The following is a 22,048-nucleotide window of genomic DNA, read 5'->3' as shown; positions in this document are numbered from 1 at the left end:
GTGTAAATGATTATAATTCATACAATTTGTTGTCATGCTCTCAAAGACACCCTTAACGTGGGCAAGATAGAGGAATCAATTCGTCACATACAAATAGCATTTTTGGCTTGACATTGTGTTCGACAGCTTCCTCTTACATTGGAAATATATGGGTTGTGACATATTGTTCCTCATGGTTCTATTGCAGTTTTATTTAGACCTAAATGCAAGTTCCTTAACTTCTTTTTTTTGTTGTAAAGCCACTAGTTAACTTGACATGTTTTCATTTATATGAGATCACACTTCCATGAAATAACATTGCAAGGACACCAACCTAACTTTCTTTTCATATCTACTTCTCTCACTAACTTGGCCTTTTTTTTGCTTTCACTTTTTTCTTCACACTGCCCACTACTACAGGTCTGTTCTCTGTCTATCCCTTTCTCTTAACAATTAGAGTTCCAGAACCATTATCACAAAAGCTTCACTGAGAAAGCAAAAGCTTTTGCCAAAAGTCAGTAGCAGGATAGAAAGAACTTCCAAAGAAAAATAAGACTAAATTTGAGTTATTTGCCGACCGATCTACTTGAAAAGAAGACTCAAAATAATCACAAATATCTTCCAAAAGTTAAATGCTATGATATTATCATACATCCAAATTGTGTTTCGACAAAAAAAACCAAGTCATGGAAGAAGGAAACTCAAGTTCATTCCTTTAGGTCATCTACCACCATTACATTTCCACTAATAAAACCCAACAGAAAAGAACATTCCACACTTAGTTCTCTCTACCTCATAATCTTCTACCCATCAACTTCCAAACTAAGGCTCTGTTTCTTCTCTTCTTGATTGGAAATCCGATTGAGGTAGATTTTACAACATGTATCTTTCTCCTTGGAAGATATTTGATTTACGTGTTTCTCTGGATGATATGATGGATCTTTTGTAAAATGGTAATATAGAATATCCAAAATTTTAGAGCCCAACCCAATACGACCGCCCGTTACTGTTGTGGATAGGAGTCGGGCATGGAGACGTAACAGACCATTCATACCAAACCTGCACACACAAAATGAAGCAGATTCAGATATCTCATCGGTACCAGTAATAGAATTACCTTAATGGAAAAAAAGACTTGAATAGAGAGAATTAACGTTTTCTAGCTTTCGGGAACCGTTCAGGTATTGAATAAGCTAAATATATGGTCCTTGAAATTGAGAGAAAGTGAACTCTTAGTTCCTACATTGATGATGTAATGAAGGACTTTACCTTGGTAGAACCACAGCACCGCCAGAAGTGAACGTCCAAAGGAGAGCCTGGTTTAATGCAAATAGGTTTCCTCAGTGGGAAGAATATAGCGAACCTGATTCAAAAGACAAGATGAAAAAGAAGACATCAAGTCCTGATTCACAATCTTCCTCAGCTACCAATAAATCGTAATATTGAAAATTTGAATAGACAAAAGCTTTTAAAATGATCACACAAGGATCAAAGTGAAATATGTTGTTTTTTACGAGGTGTGCACAAAAATTATGCAAGATGAACGTCAGGAGTAGGCGTACCAGCTGAACATGTTGGGAGTAGCCATGGATGGTTCAATACCAAGGTGAACGTCTTTGTAAAGTGTTGCATCAAAATAACCAGCAAATCCTGTGGTCAAAATAACATCCTAGTTGAGAAACCCGAGAAAAACTCTACACATGTTTCGAAACATTTCAATGAACAGTTTTTCTGTTCCATAACAACTAAGACAGAAAGACAAATGCTTAACCACCACGTACCATGAACCATTGCTGACCCTGTGTCACTGGGTATCTCGAACCGTAACTTCTTATATCGGCTATTATCTATTTCACTTGAACGATTTGGATGAACAAATGTGAAAACCTACTCATGATCGAAGGACGGACAAACAAGGAAGAACATCAGATCAAAGGAAAAAGTTTATAAGAACGTATTAGAAAATCTCTGCCAGAAGAGGCAAAAAAAACTTTTAAGCATAAAACTAAAACTTACAGGTTGGGAAGGTGCAAGCTTTGCTATACTATGCAATTTGACTACATAAGCAGTTTCGAAGTGCAAAAGATCCTTGTGTGACTTGACCTGAGAAAATCTCACATACTTCAAAAACACTTTCAGTTGAACAACAAAGCAAATCTCACATGCATAATTGAAGGACTTACATCATTGTATAATTTTGATGCTGTCACAGGTTGTATAAAACTCGTGTACCTGGAGTTACAAGATTCAGTAAATACAGTATCTAGTTTAAGAGTATATAGAGATAGAGCCATTGGAAATTTGCAGATCCCAGAGTACAAAAACATACGAAGATGGAATTGAGATCCCGTCCTCCTTCAAAAATCTTTGTGCTCCATCAAGGCACTCGGGAGACAACTCATTGTCACCAAAAGATCCAAGAAGTTCACTCACCTAAAAAACGATTCAAAAAGAGTTTAAGATAAAATCATTCAACAGAAATGAACGACACACACAAGAAATTCTGTGCCCAACCAAATACCCATACCAAGATATCAGCTTTGGCAGGGGCATCCCAGCAACGCATGTCGCTAGAAACTACAGTAACAAGATTTTCCCATCCCTCTAATTTCACCAAGCTCTGTTCAGTGAAGAAAGATGGATAAATCAGATACATGCAAAATAATGATCAAAATGTTTTATAAGCAAACAACCCGAAAAGCATAAAAAAGAGAAGAGGCCAAGAGAGAAAAAGTAAAAGTTAGTGTCACTTACGTGAAGCGTTACCACAGCATTTGGATTTTTCTCCACAGCATAAACTTTCAATTTTCGGCCAGTTTCTTCTGCCGCCTGTAAATTAACAGGGAAGTCAATTACTTCAAAAACGAATAATTTGCATGTTATTTCGGAACTGTTACAATTTTTTTGGAACAACTGTTTCTAGATTTTAGCAACTGATACAAAAGGTATAGCATGTAACCTGTAATGAAGCTCTAACAAGTGGACCTCTTCCCGCTCCGACAACCATCAATACCTATTCGCATACAAGAATGAAAAGGGTATTATTATAAAAGCAACGATAAACGATGCTACCAATCTCGAACTAATATGTAAGTCGGAATGAGCACTGCGTTCCACCGAAAATTTGTATTTTAATAGGTTTTGTTTACAATTTCAGTTGCAATCAACTATTAGTGTCAAAGTAAATGGTCATTTTAAAACCTATACTGCATGTTGACTTTCAGTGTGGTAGCCGTTTAAACCAAATAAGGCTGGTTTGACCAAAATATTCACAATTTACTTCCCCGGGGTTAGCTCGTATACTGTAAGTCTGAAATACTGATGCGTACTTACTGTGGTAACTGTAGATGCTTTTTCATCTGATACCCTATCAACCAAAGCTTTCGCCACTGCCCTTTGGTACTGTCCACATAAAAACGTAAAATTAACAGCTTCCCTAGTGAAGAAGATGCAGAAATGTCACGACTCGTGATACTGAAGTAGTTGGTCAGAATTACCAAGAAAATGGATAATGGAGACAATGTAAGTGAAAGCAAAATAATACCTGACTGTATTTTACTGTATCTCGTTCAAATGTCTCATAAGTCTGGGCCTCGAGATTGTCCATGAGAGGCTGTGTTGGAGAAAAGAAAGAAACTACTTTAAAAAAAAATAAGAACAGGAAATAAGAGGGTAGATTATTTTGTGACTAAAACAAGCAACTGGTAAGCATTTATAGTAATAAAGTAAGTACAACACTAGAAAAGCAATACTTACTTGCAAAGGAGACTGCAAGAAATCCCTATAACCTATCTGCCGTGAGAATTAAGAATGTCAAGAGAAACCAAAAACTGTCAATTCAAATAGAAAATGCAAATAGAGCAACTGTTACTCTATTGGACAAGAGAGAGAAAGAGAAGATGGGCAAGATTACCTCGAAGCGTTCTTGTTCAGGAAGTGGATCAAGCCTCTGGTAGAGATAACCAACATAGTCAAGATAGGTCCGCAACGGATGTTTAGTTGAACCTGTACCACCAGAATAACTATAAGATGGCATTGCAGTTCTGCACTCATAACATCTATCCGCAATCAAGTATATATGCAGAGATGCTTCGGGATTAAAAAGATAAGAAGTAGGAGAAAGTGGCTTGGGTTTGTGTAGCCACCATATTGTTTCCTAGATTATCTCAGTTTACCCCGTCATCCATAAATACAAATTCTGCTTGGTGGATCACCAAAGACCTTTTGAGACTTACCATCAGCGTGGTCTTCATTGTGATTAGTTGCTCCACCCTCCACTCTTCCGGTGGAGATATTGTGAGCCGGTTTTCCACAAACTACAATCTGATAAAAAATGAAGGAAAAGATCAATTGTCAGGGTAAAAAAATACTTGCATAATAATTGAAAAAATAAGCAACAACAAAAGAAGTTAGGAACAGCAAAGGGAGTCGCTCAAGTAAGGTATAGCCCTAGACCAAATCAACTTCCTTCACAGTCCTACAACTACAACCTTTCTATAAAATAGAAGGAACCCACCAAATAATGGCTAGCATAACTAGAAGCATTAACCATCACAATTTAACACGAAGGAATATACATCTATAAGTATAAAACCTTGCATCTGTAAAAGATGCAACCTAGAACAAAAGTCCCAAATCCCACCTAAAAAACTAATAGAATTTTTTTTTTGAAACTTGAATGAATATATAGGGGAAAAAAATTACAAGAGGAAGAAAAAGAAAAGAAGGGGGATATAAACGTTACAGATCAACTAATGATATCCCCCCAAGGGGGATACAAACGTTACAGAAAAAACTAATAGAATTGACAATGTGATGTTGATGAGAGCACGCCTATAAGCATATATTACAACTGGGAGTCGCACTGAATCTAGTCATAAACAAGAGTTCTGTAAAAACAACTGTAAGTAAATAAACTAGATTACCTCACCTGTACTGAGTGATTGAAGAAACCCTCCATTAAATTCTGGTGGCGCTTGGAAAGACAAGGAAACCCTCGTGAATTAGTCAGAAATGCCTGTCAATTATGGGCCAACCAAATTCCAATCACTCTTTAGAGCATTCCACTTGCACCGATTACATAGATATCAAGTACAACAAGCAAACCTCAGGTAATATTTACATTAGTACGAATGATGGCTGCTCTAACTGGCTCACCAAACCAACGCTCAAGTGAGTTTCTGGATGGTAGTGAAGCCCTAAATAACAAGTCATTAGAACTAAGTGAGTAGATAATGCCTTAAATTATTATTAAGTACACTACAGTACGCTGAGTTAATCACTCACCATACATCAAGCGCTATTGATAGCTGACTATGATGTTCGCATAGCAGACGGAATGAATTCCAACATTCCCAGGAGTCAGCTGGTCCTTCACTCTGAAAAGTAATAATATAACATCTAAGTACAAGAACATATCTAACGATAAACAAGAAACAAAATGAAATACGTAATTCAACTTAATTGCATTGTTATCGGATTTCTAAATCAAATTACTTATCAGACACCATTCACTTGAAGTGTCTAGAAAATAGTTAAATGACACTCTAAGCCTCTAATGTACAAAAGTCTTAAATCACACAACAAAACGAGAGAACCATAGTAGCACTAGCATCAGTTGAAAGAAACATTATTTGCAATCACAATTGTAATTTCACCCATTACACCCATTACCTTACATCTAATATTACATCTATTAGGAATTTAAGACATTGAGCAGAGCAAGTGGTGGTCAAAATGACATCTAACTACTATATAGTTGGCTTGAATACTAGAGCCATAAATGTCAGAAGCTCAATTAAAATCAACAATAATACTGTAAACATCTACGATCTGCCCAGGACTTAACACTTTACCAGAATAATGCTTGGATATAATTGAGCAAATTAAAGTTCACTTACTGAATGGTCAGCGTTCCCAATCATAGCCTCGTCATCATCGGTTTTTTCCAATGTGATCCGGAGCCACAGCTGTTACGCGCAAGTACAACATGAGAACGGGTAATAATTAAATATGAAAACAGATGCAATCAGTTTAACAAGATGTGATCGCCAAACCTGCATATTATTTAAACTTTGCAAGATCTGATTCACACATCTCGCATAATTTGCACAAGATTGACTCTTAGGAGCAGGAAGAAGGCAAGCCTGCATTGATATAGAATAGAACGTAGAAATCGTAAGTTTCTTCAGCAAGACAGGAATAACAAACCTCATAAGGAACTCTACATGATTAATGTAATGATACACTCCATAAGGTTACAAGACTCTAAAATATGTGGGCAAAAACAAATACATTCAAGTGCACATGGAAACAAGTATAAACATTATCTTCTCCTTCAAACTGAAAAAATGGATACCTTATATTCGTCATGCAATGGACACATACAACAGTAAAATATGGGAGTCCGTATTTTTAGTACAGTTAGAGTACATAGTACATATCTTAGGTTGTCTGAAACATGTGAACATAAACAAGTTCTACACAACCTCTTTGGCTATATATTAAGTGCTCACAATCCACGGAGAGAGGATTATTGCAAAAAGTTTAGGTAGTAAATCCTTAAATTGGGAAATCATATAAGCACAACCATAACAAACAGACCTGTAACGAGAGATGAGAAGCCCACGCAATCTCTTGTTTCAAAGCAATTTCTGAATCCTTACGAAGTACCTCATCCTCTGAATCCAAATCAATCCATGAGCTGATTTTTCCTGCATAAAATAGTGTGTGGTCCATCAGCAAAGAGTTCAAAAATGGAGGGAATCATGGTAGCCAAGTGGTTCTGCACCAAAAAAAACCAAGGGGTTGTGCAATCAATCCTTGGGGATATGGTTTACTCTCATGAATTGTCACATGTTAGTATGGTGTTAGGGTACTTTTGAATCTCCAATGTAGTTTTGATGGCACTTTATGTGCTTAATCCATCCTTATGACGTATATGTGGAATAGATTCTATGCAATATGGTGTAAAGCAGGCTACACATGCTATGATTTTACCAACCAATGATACTTTGAAGAAAAAAAAAGAGAACAGTTTCAGAAATTGTATTGAGTTTAGGAAAATCACAAACATGGAATTAAACAACATTTATCTCTCATAATTTATGACAAACTAAAGATAGAGATAGAGAGAGAAAATGAATCAGAATTCAAAACACAAAAAACAGAAGAATCCAAACTTGAATTTCTTGCTCTAGGTATATAGAGAGAAAGGATAAGAGTTTCAGAAGATGAATCGATTTATTATGGAAAATCACGAACATTAAATATCTTTGAAGATAAAAAAAGCATCTGTACATCAAATTGATTCCTTCGCTATCTTTCATGCAAAATAATAATAATATTTTGCAAAAACCAAACCATGCAAGTAGATGCTTCTACCGGAAGAATGAATATTTTCACTGTTGGCATTGTACACGACAGTTTTATAACTTTTTGCGTGCCAAAAGTATACTAAATTTCAGTCTTTGTAGGTTGGAAACCATAGTATGGAGATGTTCAAAAATAGATAATAAGAAAGCTGAAGATGTTTGAGATGAATGGGGTTCAAAATGAATAGTACCTACCCACAACATGACTGCTCCATTGTGATGGGCTTAAAACTAAGTCAGAACCCGCACAAGGAAGAACTGCTTCGCTGCCTTTAGCAACTAAACTAGGCCTATAAGTAGGATCTATCTGCATCATTAGGATAGGCAAAATAGTTAGATTAACAGGAAACTAAGATATTGCATTACGATTCATTAAAATGGATTTAGTCATTATAAATAGAATGTTTTTCCTTCTATTGCAGCTAATAGCTTCACCCTGAGTAAAATTCACCAACAATTTCTCAAGGTGACAGAGAAGAGTAGAAATTGCGGAGTTGTGAAAGGACAAAAAAAATCCACCAGCTTCCTTTACTTGAACATGCTGAGAAAACTACAGTTTAGTTTTTTTTACTTACAAAACTATAGATTAGTCAGTGAACAAGTTCCCTTTCTAACTTACTCAATGAAGCAACAAATGTAGGAGACAGTATTTGAGTGAAAATAAGTTTTCTTTCCCTCATAATATACCATCGTCTGAGTACTATAGGTGAGCTTACTGACCAGTCACACACAAATGACAGCACACAGGGATTATAGCATCCACGTGGCAGAACTTGTGATTGGCTAATTAGTCACCAGAAAACAATGAAGCCCACAGTTCTTCTGCAGCATCAAACCACAAAGAGAACTTGCAGATGAGTATTGAAGGGTACAAAGATAGAATAGTCATCTGAAATATAAATACAATGCTAAGGCCAATCTATTTCTCTCACGTTATGCATAAAAATATAAAGATTTAGATGACAGCATTTGAGAGAAAATGAGAACCATTTTCACTATAATATACCAGCATCAGTAAATATAGGTAAGCTTACTGACCATTCACACAACATAAACAGTAAGCTTAGCTGATACAACCAGCCAAAGCTGCTGACATGTGACTGGCTAATTGGCTACCAGAAAACTTACATGTCCATATATTTCCATGCTATGAAACAGAAAATTGATAGTTCCACAAAAATACAACATGGACGAAAAGGAAGTTTGTGACTCAACATAAAACACGAACCCCCAAACCAAATGGAATCTCTCACATAACGAATTTTTGTTTAAAATAAACAGCAAAGGCCGTAAGTGAGCAAATAATTTTATCACTTACAAGAAGTTGAGTAAAGGTGCCAAGCAAAGTGCTACCAAGATTTAGGTCTAGCTTCAAATGTACTAGAAATCTTTACGATGGAAAGCACAAATAGCATTGAACTCTTTCGATGCGTGCAGGTGTATCCTTCAACTCTATAATTTATGTACAAATAAATGAAAAATAAATATAGATGACAGCATATGAGAGAAAATGCAATTCCATTTTCCCGTAGTATACCAACATCGATTAATATAGGTGAGCTTACTGACCCTTCACACAACAAAAAGAAGCCTACAAGCTGAGTATCAGCTTGTCCACTTGAGATGTGATTGGCTAATTATCCACCATAAGGTATACATTATCATGTATTTCCATAATATATAACTAACAATGTAACTTGTATTAAGAAGGTATGGAACACAAGGACACAGAAGCATGAAGTACATAATGAATCCTCAAAGTTTCACATGTTAGAGAAACAACCTCGAAATTGGTTTGAAATCCAACAAAACGTAAACAGTAAAATATAAGAAACCTATGTCTGAGTACGACTTTTAGTACTTTAATCTTCTTGATATAGAAAGCACAAATAACAAAATGTAGGTGAAAGCATTTTAAAGAAAATGAAGATCCATTTCCACCATCAAAAACCAACACCGATCAATTTAGGTGTGCTTACTGACCATCCACACAACCAAAACCAGCATATACAACTGGCCAGCCAATGTGGCTGAAATGTGGTTGGCTAATTAGCCACCAACTTACAAACTAATAAACCTCTAAGACCTTGTTCGCAATTTGCAAAAAGATAACCTTGATTAGAACCGCTTCACAATTTGTACGAAAGACCATACATTATATTTAACACATAATTCATAGCTTTTGACTTTTATTCGATCTCCTCCCTTGCTAGAATGAGATGCCAGAATCTCTTGTTTCAGCAAGTTGAGACTTCATATTTACAAACAATTACACAAAGATCGACCAACTAAAGGAACAAAAAATCAGGTTTTTCAATATAACAACCAAAATGAAGTACTCATTTCCATTTTCTTTTATTTGTATCACCACATAACAAACCCAAATAGGGTTTAAATCTAGACACCACACTTACAACATGAGCTAAAAGGCCTTATAATGAACAAATTATACATAAAAATCGAATCTTTTTCAAACAAAGGAATAAGGAGAGAGTAGAAATGAACTAACCAAAGGAGAAAGAATGAAGTCAAAACCACCAGAAACATTGAAGGCCAAAACTTGAGCCATATCGTCATCAAATTCTGTCTCAACTCCACAGAACCTTGAATCACTTTTATCGCCTACCCTTTGACCCAGAGGCATTTTTGCTAACTAATTTTGAATACTTAAACCCTTATCTTATCTTCAACCCCGACCCTGAAATCATGTATTAAACTGTAAAAAAGGATGAAATTTTTCATACTTCAAAAGAGAGGAAAAATGAAAATCACAAACAGAAAATGATAGCAATACCAGAAAAATGAATCAAAAATTGAGTATCGAGCTAAGTTCCTGAAGCTCCGACTGGCTGGGGAAAGATTTGGAGAAATGTCGGAAGAGCTATGGAGTTTCAGTCTTTGAGGGTTTTACTAGGGTTCTAGTGTTAGAGAGATGAGAGTGAAGGAACAAATAAATAGGAGGTCACATACGTGTGCGCCGTCTCGTTGTTAGGGTTTTTGAGTTTTGCCGGACAGATTTACTCAGAATCGGTCGAGTTAGTTGGGATGAGAGTTCCAAAGTTGACCAAAAAACTAATTGGGAGATTTTATAGGCGCCCAAAGTTGTCAAAGGTAATCTTGCTAAGTACAACTCCTAGTTTGGTTAACGACAATGTATGTTTAGGAGCTAATACCTCAATCAGAGTTTGACCTAACGATAGTGGCGGCCCAGGCCCAAAGCAACCAAAGCGGCTGCTTTGGGCCCCAACCTACCTGAGGGCCTCTTTTATGGAGTTTATGATGGGGTAGTTTGTTTGTAATAAATAAAATTGTAACTAAAATGTTTACAATAGCTGAGCAATGGCCCAGTGGTTAGAAGTTTGGTTATAAGTTTGTGACCAGCTTCCTGCCCAGTGGTTAGAAGTTTGGTTATAAGTTTGTGGCCCAGTGGTTAGAAGTTTGGTTATAAGGTAGAGGTCAAGTGTTAAATCCCTCCAATTGTCATTCCCAAATAGCCCCCAACTTTGTGATCTGCTTCCTGCCTAGCCCCCTACTTTATCAAAAATACCCAGATGGCCCCCTTTTAAAGATTCCGTTATAACACCGTTAACTAGTTATCATCTCTCTCCTCCATCTCATCTCTTCTCTCTGCCACCTCATCATCTTCTCCGGCCTGCCAATTTTCCGGTCGGCTACCTTCAAACATTAAAAAAAAAACAATTATATTCTCTCTCTCCTCTCTCTGCCATAGCTGGTGATGCAATGGTTGGTTGGATTCGTCAATCAGAGGGGTTTTTAGTGGAGACGCCTAGAGTCAAGATTTCCCGCTCCAATGTTTCTGACACCGACCGGTTAGAGATGAAGACACCTGAGGGGTTAGAGATGAAGGATCCTGGTTCGTCATTATTAGGGTTGAGTGGTGATGGTTTTTTAATCTGATGTTGCTGGGTTTTAATTCAATCCACTTGTTTTTTCTCCCAATGATCTCAGGGATGATTCATTAGGCTGTAATCTTGGGAATCAATCAAGTGGGTTCATGTGGTTTTGAGGTTATGGAGCAGCCATTAAAGGGTACCTTATTAATTAACTTTGATTCATACATACATAGATGGGTGATAGGAACAAGCAGGAACCACCACCACCAGCAGCTATGGAGATGGGTTTGCTACTATAACAGGATATAAAAAGTTAGAGAGAGAAATTATGCCCTAGATGCTCCCTGATTGCGATTTTAGGGTCAGGGGGTAAAAGAAATCAAGAAACCTACATGGATGATTTGCTAATTCCTCATGTGATGCTTTCTCAATTGATTCTTTCATCCAGCATCTTGAGATGAACTAATCAAGAACGATTCTCAATTTTTCTGACCTAATTGAACCGTCAAAAGAGATTTACTGCCCTTGTGATCGAGAGAGAGAGAGGCGAGCTTTTTTAGAGAGAGAGAGGAGAGAGAAAATAAAAAAAAATTTATTTATTTTTGAAGGTCGCCGGCTGGAATATTGGCCGGCCGGTGAAGATGGTGAGGTGACGAGAAGATGAGGTGGCAGAGAGAAGAGATGAGATGGAGGAGAGAGATGATGACTAGTTAACGGTGTTATAACGGAATCTGGAAAAGAGGGTCATTTGGGTATTTTTGATAAAGTAGGGGGCTAAGCAGGAAGCTGGTCACAAAGTTGGGGGTCATTTGGGAAATATTGTTCATTTTTTGCTTTAATAAAGGGGCCCCATTTCTTGATTTGGCTTTAGGCCTCAATAATGATTGCGCCGACCCTACCTAACGACGTCAAGACGCCTGCCGGCAACCTAACCTAAAAAAAGATAAAAATAAAAAATATTCTTTTTTTTTCTTTTTTTTTAATCTTCTTCACTCTACTCATTCGATCTCGTCCCTCCCGGGGTGGAGGGGGTTGTCATGTTGCATTACTTCTGCTAATTTTTTTTTACGTGTATAAATATGAGCCATGACAGGTTACAGGTATGACCAAACTGATTTACAGAAGAAACTATGTTAGATTTTAGTCTCGTCTGTGAATTGTAGGGTGAGCTCGTGCCTATTTATAGAGCACGGAGCGCTACAGATATGACCGGTTAGATCTGATGAACCAGATTTCTGAAGAAGGTGTTTGGCGGAGTGTTTAGAGAGAGGGACTGACGACAGAAAGGAAGAAGAAGAAGAAGAAGAAGAAACAAAGAAGAAGAACAAGGGACGGAAAGGTAGAAATGTAGGAATCTATGCACTTATATTGGGTAAAGAAGAATGAGAGCATAAAAGTATTTTTTCCGAGTTCTTTCTCCAATTTGTGAGTTATTTTGCTGAGTGAAATCAATTTACGTCATAAAGATGTGTTTCTTTTTTTACATGGACTAAATTGACATCCAAAAGTAGCGTCAACGGGCCTTAACGTCAGTTAACTATTTTGGTAGTAAAAAAACATAAGATGCTCGAAACATAAATTTTTTTTTGAACTTCTGACGCTCCAAAGGCAAACTTTTCAAATTCACATACCCCAAACGCTAATTTTGTACAAAAATTCATAAAAAATCAGAAAAGAAAAAACAGTATTCCCCAAAATCGTGTTATGAGTTCAACTTATTTTAATATTTTTTTTAACAACAATAAGTTACATGAGTAGTGACAAATATTACAAGCACTAAGATACTAAAATGCTTACGAACAAATGAATATTTATGAATGTTTACTTTTTAACAAGACCTTCCACGGTACATTTGATATTATAGACAATAAAATCAAATTATTCATTCTCTTTTTTGGGAAGATAAAAGGCTTCTCTGTGCTTCAGAAGAACAGTTGTGTAAAATCTTCTCTTGTTTTGAAATTAAAATTTCTATTGTTGTGATGTAAAAAGGGATTGCACTTTATTATTTATTAATACCGATTAATTGAGGTATGTAAAAAAAATATTCAACAATCACCCAATTGCGGACTTTCCCCCAAATCAGCTCCATGATCAGTCTTGAGTCATCATCCGACAACTATCACCTATGGAAACCACAATTATTATCCTAATTGGAAATTCAACAATTGATGCCCTACATTGACAACTCGTTTATTTCCTTTCTCCAACTATTCAGACAATTGACTAGTCCCTTGCTATCAACCTTATCTATGAATCTTGGCGAAAGACAGGCCAACTTGTGTACTCGATCCTTTACAGTTTGTTAACTTCGGAGGCTATGACTGAAATCATGAGCATTATAAATGCAATTGAGGTATGGTCTCACTTGGCTCAGACTACCAATCTCAATGTTACTCGTTCTTTGCAGTTTCAAGAAGAAAGTCAAAATCTACGAAAAGGTCTGCCTCTATTACTGACTTCTCTCGCACCTTTCGCGCGTACACATCTTGAATCTCTTGCAGCGATCAGAGAACCTTTATCAGATCCAAAAAGGTTTTTGTTTTCTCAAAGGGTTGGGATCCGACTGTGCCTCTTTTGCCGAATCTATATTATCTAAGAGTCGTCTCCCGACCTTCAAGGAACTTCTTTCTATATATGCTTCAGTCATAGGAAGCACCTCAGACATCGTTTTGATCCTCTCAAGCATTCATTGAAGGTGTGTGTTACTCTTAGACCTCTAATCGCCCTCAAAATCCGAGACAACAATCTACATATCGGTCTTGGTCTCCAAACCGTGATCGACGACAACAACCATAGTTTCAACCCCTTCTCATTGCCGATATGAGGGACCATGATCTGACCAAACCCGCAGGTCCTTTGTATCTTTGTCAATGGTGTGGTCATAACAATTAAACTGTCGACCGATGTTATGATGTGATTGGTCGCCCCCAACGAGACTCCTCTCGCCATGTTAATGTTGCCCGTGGTCCGTCTTTTAGTGAAACCCGTGTGGTCGAGCAGGCGATCTCTGAGATGTTACAGCTGGCCTAACTGCACTTCAAGTCACCGAACCTCGAGATTCAGCCTGGTATCAAGAAAGTGGTGCTTTTAACCATATATCTTCTTCTTCTTCTTGTATGTTTTCTCGTATTCCTCCTGATACTGGTCAGAGTCATGTCAAAATTGGTGATGGTTCCCCTCTCTCTATCTCTCATGAAGGGACTATCAGTCTTACTACTTCTCGTGGAACTATCTCTTTACCTAAATGTTTTTCTTATTTCGTCGCTCAATAAAAATTTGTTGTCCATTGTGTAGGGTTTTGGTGTATCTCATACACTACCTAGTGTTGTAAGCGGAATCTCAAACATCTCATGTTTAACACTAGATTGCCCAGGACCTATATGCATAAACTAATCAATGAACTAGAGAGGGATAAATACCTTAACGCGTTTTTCCCTCGAACCATTCCAATCGCATGCAAAGATCGAGAGCTCCAACTGTAGCTCCTCTACTTGAGACACCGAGTGAATAGACTTGATTTCCCTTCCTTTCAGACTGCTAGGACTTAGTAGAAGGTTGAGAAGAACTCTTCTTCTTGACTAGATTGATAGAATGGGAACTTTCTCTCTATATTCCTCTCTCTCCAATAGCTGTATATTCAGAGAAAGAGAGAGCTGTATAATTTTCCTTAGAGAAAAATCCACACCTTTTCTGTTCTTAACTGACCCAATATATAGACAAACCCTAATTAGAATCTCATTCAGATTAGGTTTTCTATTTTCTGGGTCACAGAAAAGATAATTACCAAAATACCCTTTTTGGGGTATTTTGATAATCCCCTTAAGTGTGGCCGGCCAGGGCAGCCCACTATGGGCCTTATATGGCCGGCCCACTTACTCTGGTCGGCCATCTCATGGCCGGCCCAAAGAGCCTCCTTTCTATCTTGTCCCGAATCTCCATTCGGACCCTTTCGGCCTTTCCAGTTGAATCCCATCCAACTTTAGCCAGTTCCCGTCTAGTCAAATCTCTCCGATCAAGTTACCACTCTTATGTGTAACCCGTTGTAGGATCCGGTCTATGTTAGCCTCGAATCAACTCCTTGATCCGACGATCGTAGTTGGCTTCTAGCAAAGCATTACGACCCCTAATTGGACCGGACTGGATGATCTTTACGTGTGGTCATCGTTATCCTAACTGACAAATTGATCGCATTGCCACCTTGGTCGAAGGACACTCCTTCGGAAGGACATCTCCTTCAGACCGAACGGATAAATCCTTCAGTCTCCCACTTGTACTTAGAACAAGTGCAATGCTCGATTCCCATGTCGCTTAGTATCCCATCTGATACGTCACACGTTTCAGACTTTCTTGATCCAGAGAACAACTGTCAATCAAATGATTAACTCTTAATCCATTTGAGTGCGGCCACACATTTCACAGTTGCTTCTCCTCAAGTGGCCCGGAGATACTTATTCCTAACTTAATAGGAGGACATCATCCAGTCTTGTACTCCCACTTAACTTCATGTCTATCCTGTCTCCCCCAGTATGCTGCCTTTATAACCTCCTTTTACGGCGCGGCGTTTGACAGTACCAAAGTTCGACATTCCTTACATAAGATGAGTGGAGCACTCATGTTTACGGAATCTCTCCAATCTTGCCTATGAGAGTTTGTGACGCCTTTTTCAACTTCTTGAAAAAACTCTCATCTTTGGGTTAATCCAATGTAGATTCCCCAATCTACATCCATGTAATTGACTTAAATACCATATTCCTATAGCCCATGGAACTGCGCTATCAGTCAATTCCCATGCTAGTCTTCTTAAGTCATTGTTGTCCATGCAATGACCTGGACTAGGGACTCTATAATGAATCTATTCCATGTTCACTTAGTAGGGTTCCATTTACCAGATCACGTATCTGATAAACCTACCTGGAATTCCTCATTATTTTTGGACTGTCATTAAACACTAAACCATGATTTAAAGACGAAATAATTAACTTATTTCTGATAATAAGAGTTTGTAAATCTTGAGCCTTCCCGTGTAACTCCTTACACCCCCAAGTTTACTAGTCTAAGCTTTTCAGGAAAGCTTAATGCCTATGACCTTAGTATTACCACCATACTTAGTCAAGGTGACAGTTTAGTTAATAGATCAAATCTATACGGATTATGCTTGTTATCATCCGATGATAATCTTCAGTATCGCCATACCAAATTAAAACTTCCCAAGTTTTAACTACTTTCTTTTATTTGTAAAGTTTGCAACAGACTCTGCCTGGAACCCTTCCAGCTTACTGTTCTTCCAAGTCAAGATTGTCATCTTATTCTGGAAGTTTGCAACATATGACTTTTCAACCTTTTATTTTCATACCGAGATCTCACAAGTTCTTCTCAAGTACATTGTGTGATCCAGATCAGCTCATCTGGATTTGATTGGTGACGACCATAAATACTCCAAGTATTTTGCGACGTCGAGGCGAATGCTAATCATGTCCCACATGACCGATTTTATGCCTTTTGCATAACCGTCTTTCTCATGCGTGCTTGCTCATCAGAATCCTTCAGATTCTAAATCTTGCTAAGTTGTGTGCCATGAGACTTGGGTAGAAATACTCCGTTTGAGTGTTTCACATTGGACTTTTCAAGACCTTTTCTTGAACAAGTCTTATCACCTTCTCGATCTATCTCCATAGATCTTTGGTGCCCAAAAGCATTTCACCTTTATGTGGTCCTTTTATTGAGTCAGTTCTAAACTGTTTTCAACATCAGAATGTTGTTCTCAATCTCTAGTATGTCGTCTACATACCGGACCAAAGAAAACTGGGTCACTCCCACTAACCTTCTTGAACTTCTTAAATTCAAGATTTCTCTTCATTCCCAAAGAAACCAACTCTTGATTACTTTGCTGAATCGAAGATTCCAACTCCTACTTGCTCGCTTTAATCCTTTGATGGATTTTGAAGCTTGCATTCTTACTAGCTTTAGAAGAGTAAACTTCCTCCTGAATGTGTCATGTACACATTCCTTTGCTAGTAATAGATCATTATGGTCATGCTCTGGGAAACACCAATGTTTCCCTCCTTGTCTGTTTTTCACTTTGAAAAACCTATTTGGACTTAACAGGAACCCTTCCTTTAAGCAAAATAGACCAAGTTCCAAACTTGATTTCAGGCATGGATACCATTCTGATCATATGGCTCCAAGCCATGTTTCGGAGTGATTCCGTCACAGCTAGCTCATTTTCTTCTTCAACCGGATCCCCATCCTCTGAGACAGATTTATGAGCTTTCAAGGTCTATAAGGGGTTTGAACAACTTCGAGACACTCTCAACTCCTTGAGGGTTCTCTTGCGAATCACATTCGCCTTGCGCGGGAGGATCTCCGAGATCTACCATCTCTTCCTCTCTTTCCTTTTCTATCGGCTCAGAATAGTTAGGAATCGCGACTTCTGACATCGGTACAACGGTGTCAGTTTGTTGCTCAGATCGAATTTCTTCGATATCTAATATTTCTCCCACTTGTCTTCTTGAAATAACTCTTATTTCAAGGAAGACACCATCACGAGCAACAACCTCCTTGTTCTCTGATTGCTTGTGGAAGAATCCCCAATATTTATTTATCTCATAAATAAATATTCTTTCTTTGATATGCAAACTTGGTTCTCGGAAACCATTTACGTTTCATATCTATAGACCTTCAGAAAAGACCACTTTTGGAACCCTTCCAAACCATACTCTTATGGTGTCTTTTCAGCTTTTTGACGGAATATGGTTAGCTAGGAAGAACGACCGTGTTTGAGAATATATCCTAGAAAGTGTTCGGAAGATTGGCCTTAACCCATCACATATCGACTCATGTCTCACATGTTCGATTACTCCCACTAGACTCATCATCCATATGATGTGTTTGTGGAGCAAGGTGAGAAACTATTTCTCAACTTCTTTTGATGGTCATCAAATTTCTGATGTAAATATTCATCATCTCGATCCAACCGAATGACTTATATTTTCGTCAAGTGGATTCAGGTTGACTCTAGTTAGTGTACCAATAGTTTTACGTACATCTGTATATACAAAAACTATTAGTTTACTAGTCCTTTCTCCCTTTCTAAAAGGTGACTTTGTCAAATGGCCACGTTGAACACAATTCACATGTGTCGTATGATTCAAAATCATTAGACTTAGAAATCCATACCATTGGATCTTCTTCATGTGTTTTATGTCAATTTGACCAATGACAAAACATGAGTTGACCTCTCCGAATCCTTTGATTATAGCCTATCGTATCATTGTTAACGCTCTTGGTTCTCTAAGAACCTTTCGTTAATTTAGCACTATTTTAAAACATCTGATGTTTCTAGAAGAACATAATAACTCTTATTAAGTTCTACCTAGATTAGTGTCTAAAAGAAGACTTTTGATCCCTTTCAGCATCCTTAGCAACTCTTGCTTCTGCTCCCTCTTGGATCCTTTCTTCTTTTAGTCAAGCATGTAATTCCCACAAAGGGAATCTACAAAACTTGCTAAACTAACTTAGTCAACAAAGATACAAGAATCGGAATTCATAATTCCTTTTCTTTCTCTTCCAGGTACTCAGGGCAGTTTCCTTGAATGGCCTAGCCAAACTTTTACGTCGACCCTTTAACCTTTTGAATCATAAGAACTCTTCTTATATTCTTTCGGTAGCTGAATCTTAAGAACGTTTCTTAGATTCACTTTTCCTCAATGTTCTTTTCAAGACGACTTTCTTAGAGGCACCATCCTCTCCATTCACGACTTCTAGTGGAACTCTTCCTTTAGTTGTCGAATGGTTGTGTATGCATCCATATCATTAATCTCTACGTGAGAGAAGAATTTTATGGATGTTCACAAAAGACTTTGGATAATCATATCCTCAGTCGTCTGAAGAAACAATGAACATTAGGAATGATATATTCTCGGACGTTTTCTTTATTTCGAATTCGAGAACGCTTCTCGGATTCCTTTCCAATCATGAAAATAATTTTCGTTTAATTCCTTCTAAAGGAATGAACGAAGGTTGGAAAACTCTTTTCTAATAGTCATATATCCTCTACTTTTAAAAGAAAATAAAACAAAATCCTAAAACTTATTATCATTGCAAAAACACTTTTTGCCATATTATTCAATGAAAACCGTCCCCCTATGAATAATACGATTCCAAGATCCCATTCCTGTGAAGTTAAGCGTACTTTGGCACTGCCCTTAACTTCACCCTCCTGGGTGAGTAACTCCTTACTGATCATATCTCATATGACTCTTGGTTGATGAATAACACTTATGTGTTCAATTCATCCTTTTGCCTCGAAATCCAAAACTCTTTTGCTGACTCGTTGAGAATAACCATTTAGACATGTAGACCTCTTCATAGGTCTACCCGTATTGTCCCGAGGTAAAAGATGGCACCCTGCTTTGGCATGACCCACCATCGATGAACAAGGGCGCAACAGGTGTCTTAATCTGGGTAGGCATTACTCAAAATTCCTTTTGGGGACTCTTACGTTTTTGTTTGCATGCATTACTGTGAACTCTAACATAATCATACACCGCACAAAACGTAAATAAGTAAATGCGCGCGAGAAAATAAATCAAGCAGATATGATCCTAGTATGGCCCCTAACCTAAAAGATCTAATCTTCTTAGGTTCTTTGCTTGTTTAGCCTCCGTTCGCCTGGATCTCCATCCTCGAACATCCATTGAATTCTCCCACTCGAACCACGATCTCATCCTTTGGCTCTTCAATGGACTCAATTGTACCCTTAAACTCTAATTACAAGACTCAACGATTCGCAGATCGTATAAAACTTGAAATTAAATTAATTACATCGGGCACCCATCCGTGCTTAAAAACAAGATAGAACAATTCTATGGCCATACTAGAACCCGCATTCACATCCATACATACATAATAATATGACATTCATAAAACACCCAAGTATGTATGAGATTCGCTTACTTAGGTCGAATCTAGGTTTGCTATGTTCTAGATAGCTTTTCGGGAGATACTACCGACATCTCTATGTCTAACGTGCCTTAAGTCTAATTATCTCATAATTCTGACTAATGGCTCGTTCTGGTTTTATCCTAAAAGATTTTGAAATCGTTTTGGAAAAACTCCGATTCGGGATTTGGTGGGCCCGGGTCACTTTCGGAAAAAATATGGTCAAAGTCGGAAGAAGAAAACCGAACCCTCCCACTTAAGTCAAGGTCCAAAAGACCCGAGTCTAACTCCAAAGACTTAAGTCAAACTTGGTCAAGGGACCCTTTGACTAGACCTAGTCAAGTCTCGGTCAAGGTCCGAACCAAGGTCGGACCCGGATTGGCACGTTTCAGACCGTGCTAAGTCCCTCGGGTGGTCGCGTCCTGGCCCTAGGCCAGACGCTTCCTGACCATGCAGACGCGTCCTAGACGCTCTGCCCAAGTCTTAAGCTTCTCGGACTCCCAGTCCGAGACAGCTTCTGGTCTCACCAGACGCGTCCCAGACGCGCTCTGGAAGGTTCTGTCCTGGTCGCGTCCGGATTCCCAATCCGAGACGCGTCCGGACATGTCTCTGTGGTCGCGTCTGGAAGACGCGACCTCAGGTGCTGGACGCGGATCCTTCGGGATCCCTGTCCGAGACGCTCTCGGACTCCCAGTCCGAGACGCTCTCGGACTCCCAGTCCGAGACGCTCTCGGACTCCCAGTCCGAGACGCTCTCGGACGCGTCCTCTGTCCGAGAATAGCGCGGACGCGTCTAATCCGAGACGCTCTCGGATTCCCAGTCCGGGAAGGACTGGGACGCGTCCTGAGCGTCCGCGACTGGCCAGACGCGTCCTGGGACGCGTCCTGGTCAGTCCGGTCTCCTGGACAGCACCCTGTTTTCTTCAATTTTCCAAAAAATTCCAACTTTTTGCTGCTGTTTTGATGATTCTTCATCCAAAAACTCAGCAATTTGAAAACTCTTTTCAAAAAACCATCCACTTTAAAATTTTATTTTGAAAACTCTTTTCAAAAACACCAAATTTTAAAGATTTACCATTGAAACTCTTTCAATTTTCTATCCGATTAAGTCTAAATCTAATTTAAACTAATCAATTTCATGTCTAAATCTCTATTTAAACATAAAATCATCTAATCAATCAAGCTCGAATCTAATTCGACTAGTCAGAGATAGTTTCATGCAACCGGCTCGTGATGCCACTGTAGGGTTTTGGTGTATCTCATACACTACCTAGTGTTGTAAGCGGAATCTCAAACATCTCATGTTTAACACTAGATTGCCCAGGACCTATATGCATAAACTAATCAATGAACTAGAGAGGGATAAATACCTTAACGCGTTTTTCCCTCGAACCATTCCAATCGCATGCAAAGATCGAGAGCTCCAACTGTAGCTCCTCTACTTGAGACACCGAGTGAATAGACTTGATCTCCCTTCCTTTCAGACTGCTAGGACTTAGTAGAAGGTTGAGAAGAACTCTTCTTCTTGACTAGATTGATAGAATGGGAACTTTCTCTCTATATTCCTCTCTCTCCAATAGCTGTATATTCAGAGAAAGAGAGAGCTGTATAATTTTCCTTAGAGAAAAATCCACACCTTTTCTGTTCTTAACTGACCCAATATATAGACAAACCCTAATTAGAATCTCATTCAGATTAGGTTTTCTATTTTCTGGGTCACAGAAAATATAATTACCAAAATACCCTTTTTGGGGTATTTTGATAATCCCCTTAAGTGTGGCCGGCCAGGGCAGCCCACTATGGGCCTTATATGGCCGGCCCACTTACTCTGGTCGGCCATCTCATGGCCGGCCCAAAGAGCCTCATTTCTATCTTGTCCCGAATCTCCATTCGGACCCTT

General features: G+C 38.4%; 1 protein-coding gene across 2 annotated transcripts; it reads right to left on the bottom strand.

Moving 5' to 3' along the window:
• Positions 1-539: 539 nt before the first annotated feature.
• On the bottom strand, positions 540-10,863 carry SKB1 (SHK1 binding protein 1). Of its 2 annotated transcripts, none has more exons than XM_086641733.1 (24): positions 10,147-10,863; positions 9,862-10,050; positions 7,548-7,659; positions 6,583-6,692; positions 6,036-6,125; positions 5,880-5,948; positions 5,266-5,357; positions 5,102-5,177; positions 4,910-4,996; positions 4,215-4,302; positions 3,893-3,984; positions 3,736-3,771; positions 3,524-3,592; positions 3,313-3,381; positions 2,939-2,992; positions 2,734-2,808; positions 2,507-2,599; positions 2,309-2,412; positions 2,163-2,211; positions 1,996-2,082; positions 1,761-1,866; positions 1,542-1,629; positions 1,249-1,342; positions 540-1,038 (listed from the first exon to the last, which is right to left on the bottom strand). In XM_086641733.1, exons 2-24 carry the CDS (start codon positions 9,994-9,996, stop codon positions 955-957), a joined length of 1,959 nt encoding a protein of 652 aa, XP_086497859.1. In that variant the 5' UTR covers positions 9,997-10,050; positions 10,147-10,863; the 3' UTR covers positions 540-954. The 2 variants fall into 2 exon arrangements, with proteins under 2 accessions (XP_086497859.1, XP_086497860.1); XM_086641734.1 differs by having other exon boundaries at positions 9,862-10,068; positions 10,147-10,408.
• Positions 10,864-22,048: the final 11,185 nt, after the last annotated feature.

The sequence above is a fragment of the Eschscholzia californica genome, unplaced genomic scaffold (genome assembly GCF_041429995.1).
Source record: "Eschscholzia californica isolate CP2 unplaced genomic scaffold, dmEscCali1.0.p SCAF_5, whole genome shotgun sequence".
In the NCBI taxonomy this organism is placed as follows: Eukaryota; Viridiplantae; Streptophyta; class Magnoliopsida; order Ranunculales; family Papaveraceae; genus Eschscholzia; species Eschscholzia californica.
This window is presented reverse-complemented; position numbering and strand designations above follow the sequence as displayed.

Coding starts and splice junctions, on each gene's coding strand:
- SKB1 (XM_086641733.1), bottom strand. CDS start 9,996: ATGCCTCTGGGTCAAAGGGTAGGCGATAAAAGTGATTCAAGGTTCTGT. Junction 4,997..5,101: donor CAGCCATCATTCGTACTAAT/GTAAATATTACC, acceptor CATAATTGACAG/GCATTTCTGACTAATTCACG. Junction 1,630..1,760: donor AGGGTCAGCAATGGTTCATG/GTACGTGGTGGT, acceptor TTTTGACCACAG/GATTTGCTGGTTATTTTGAT.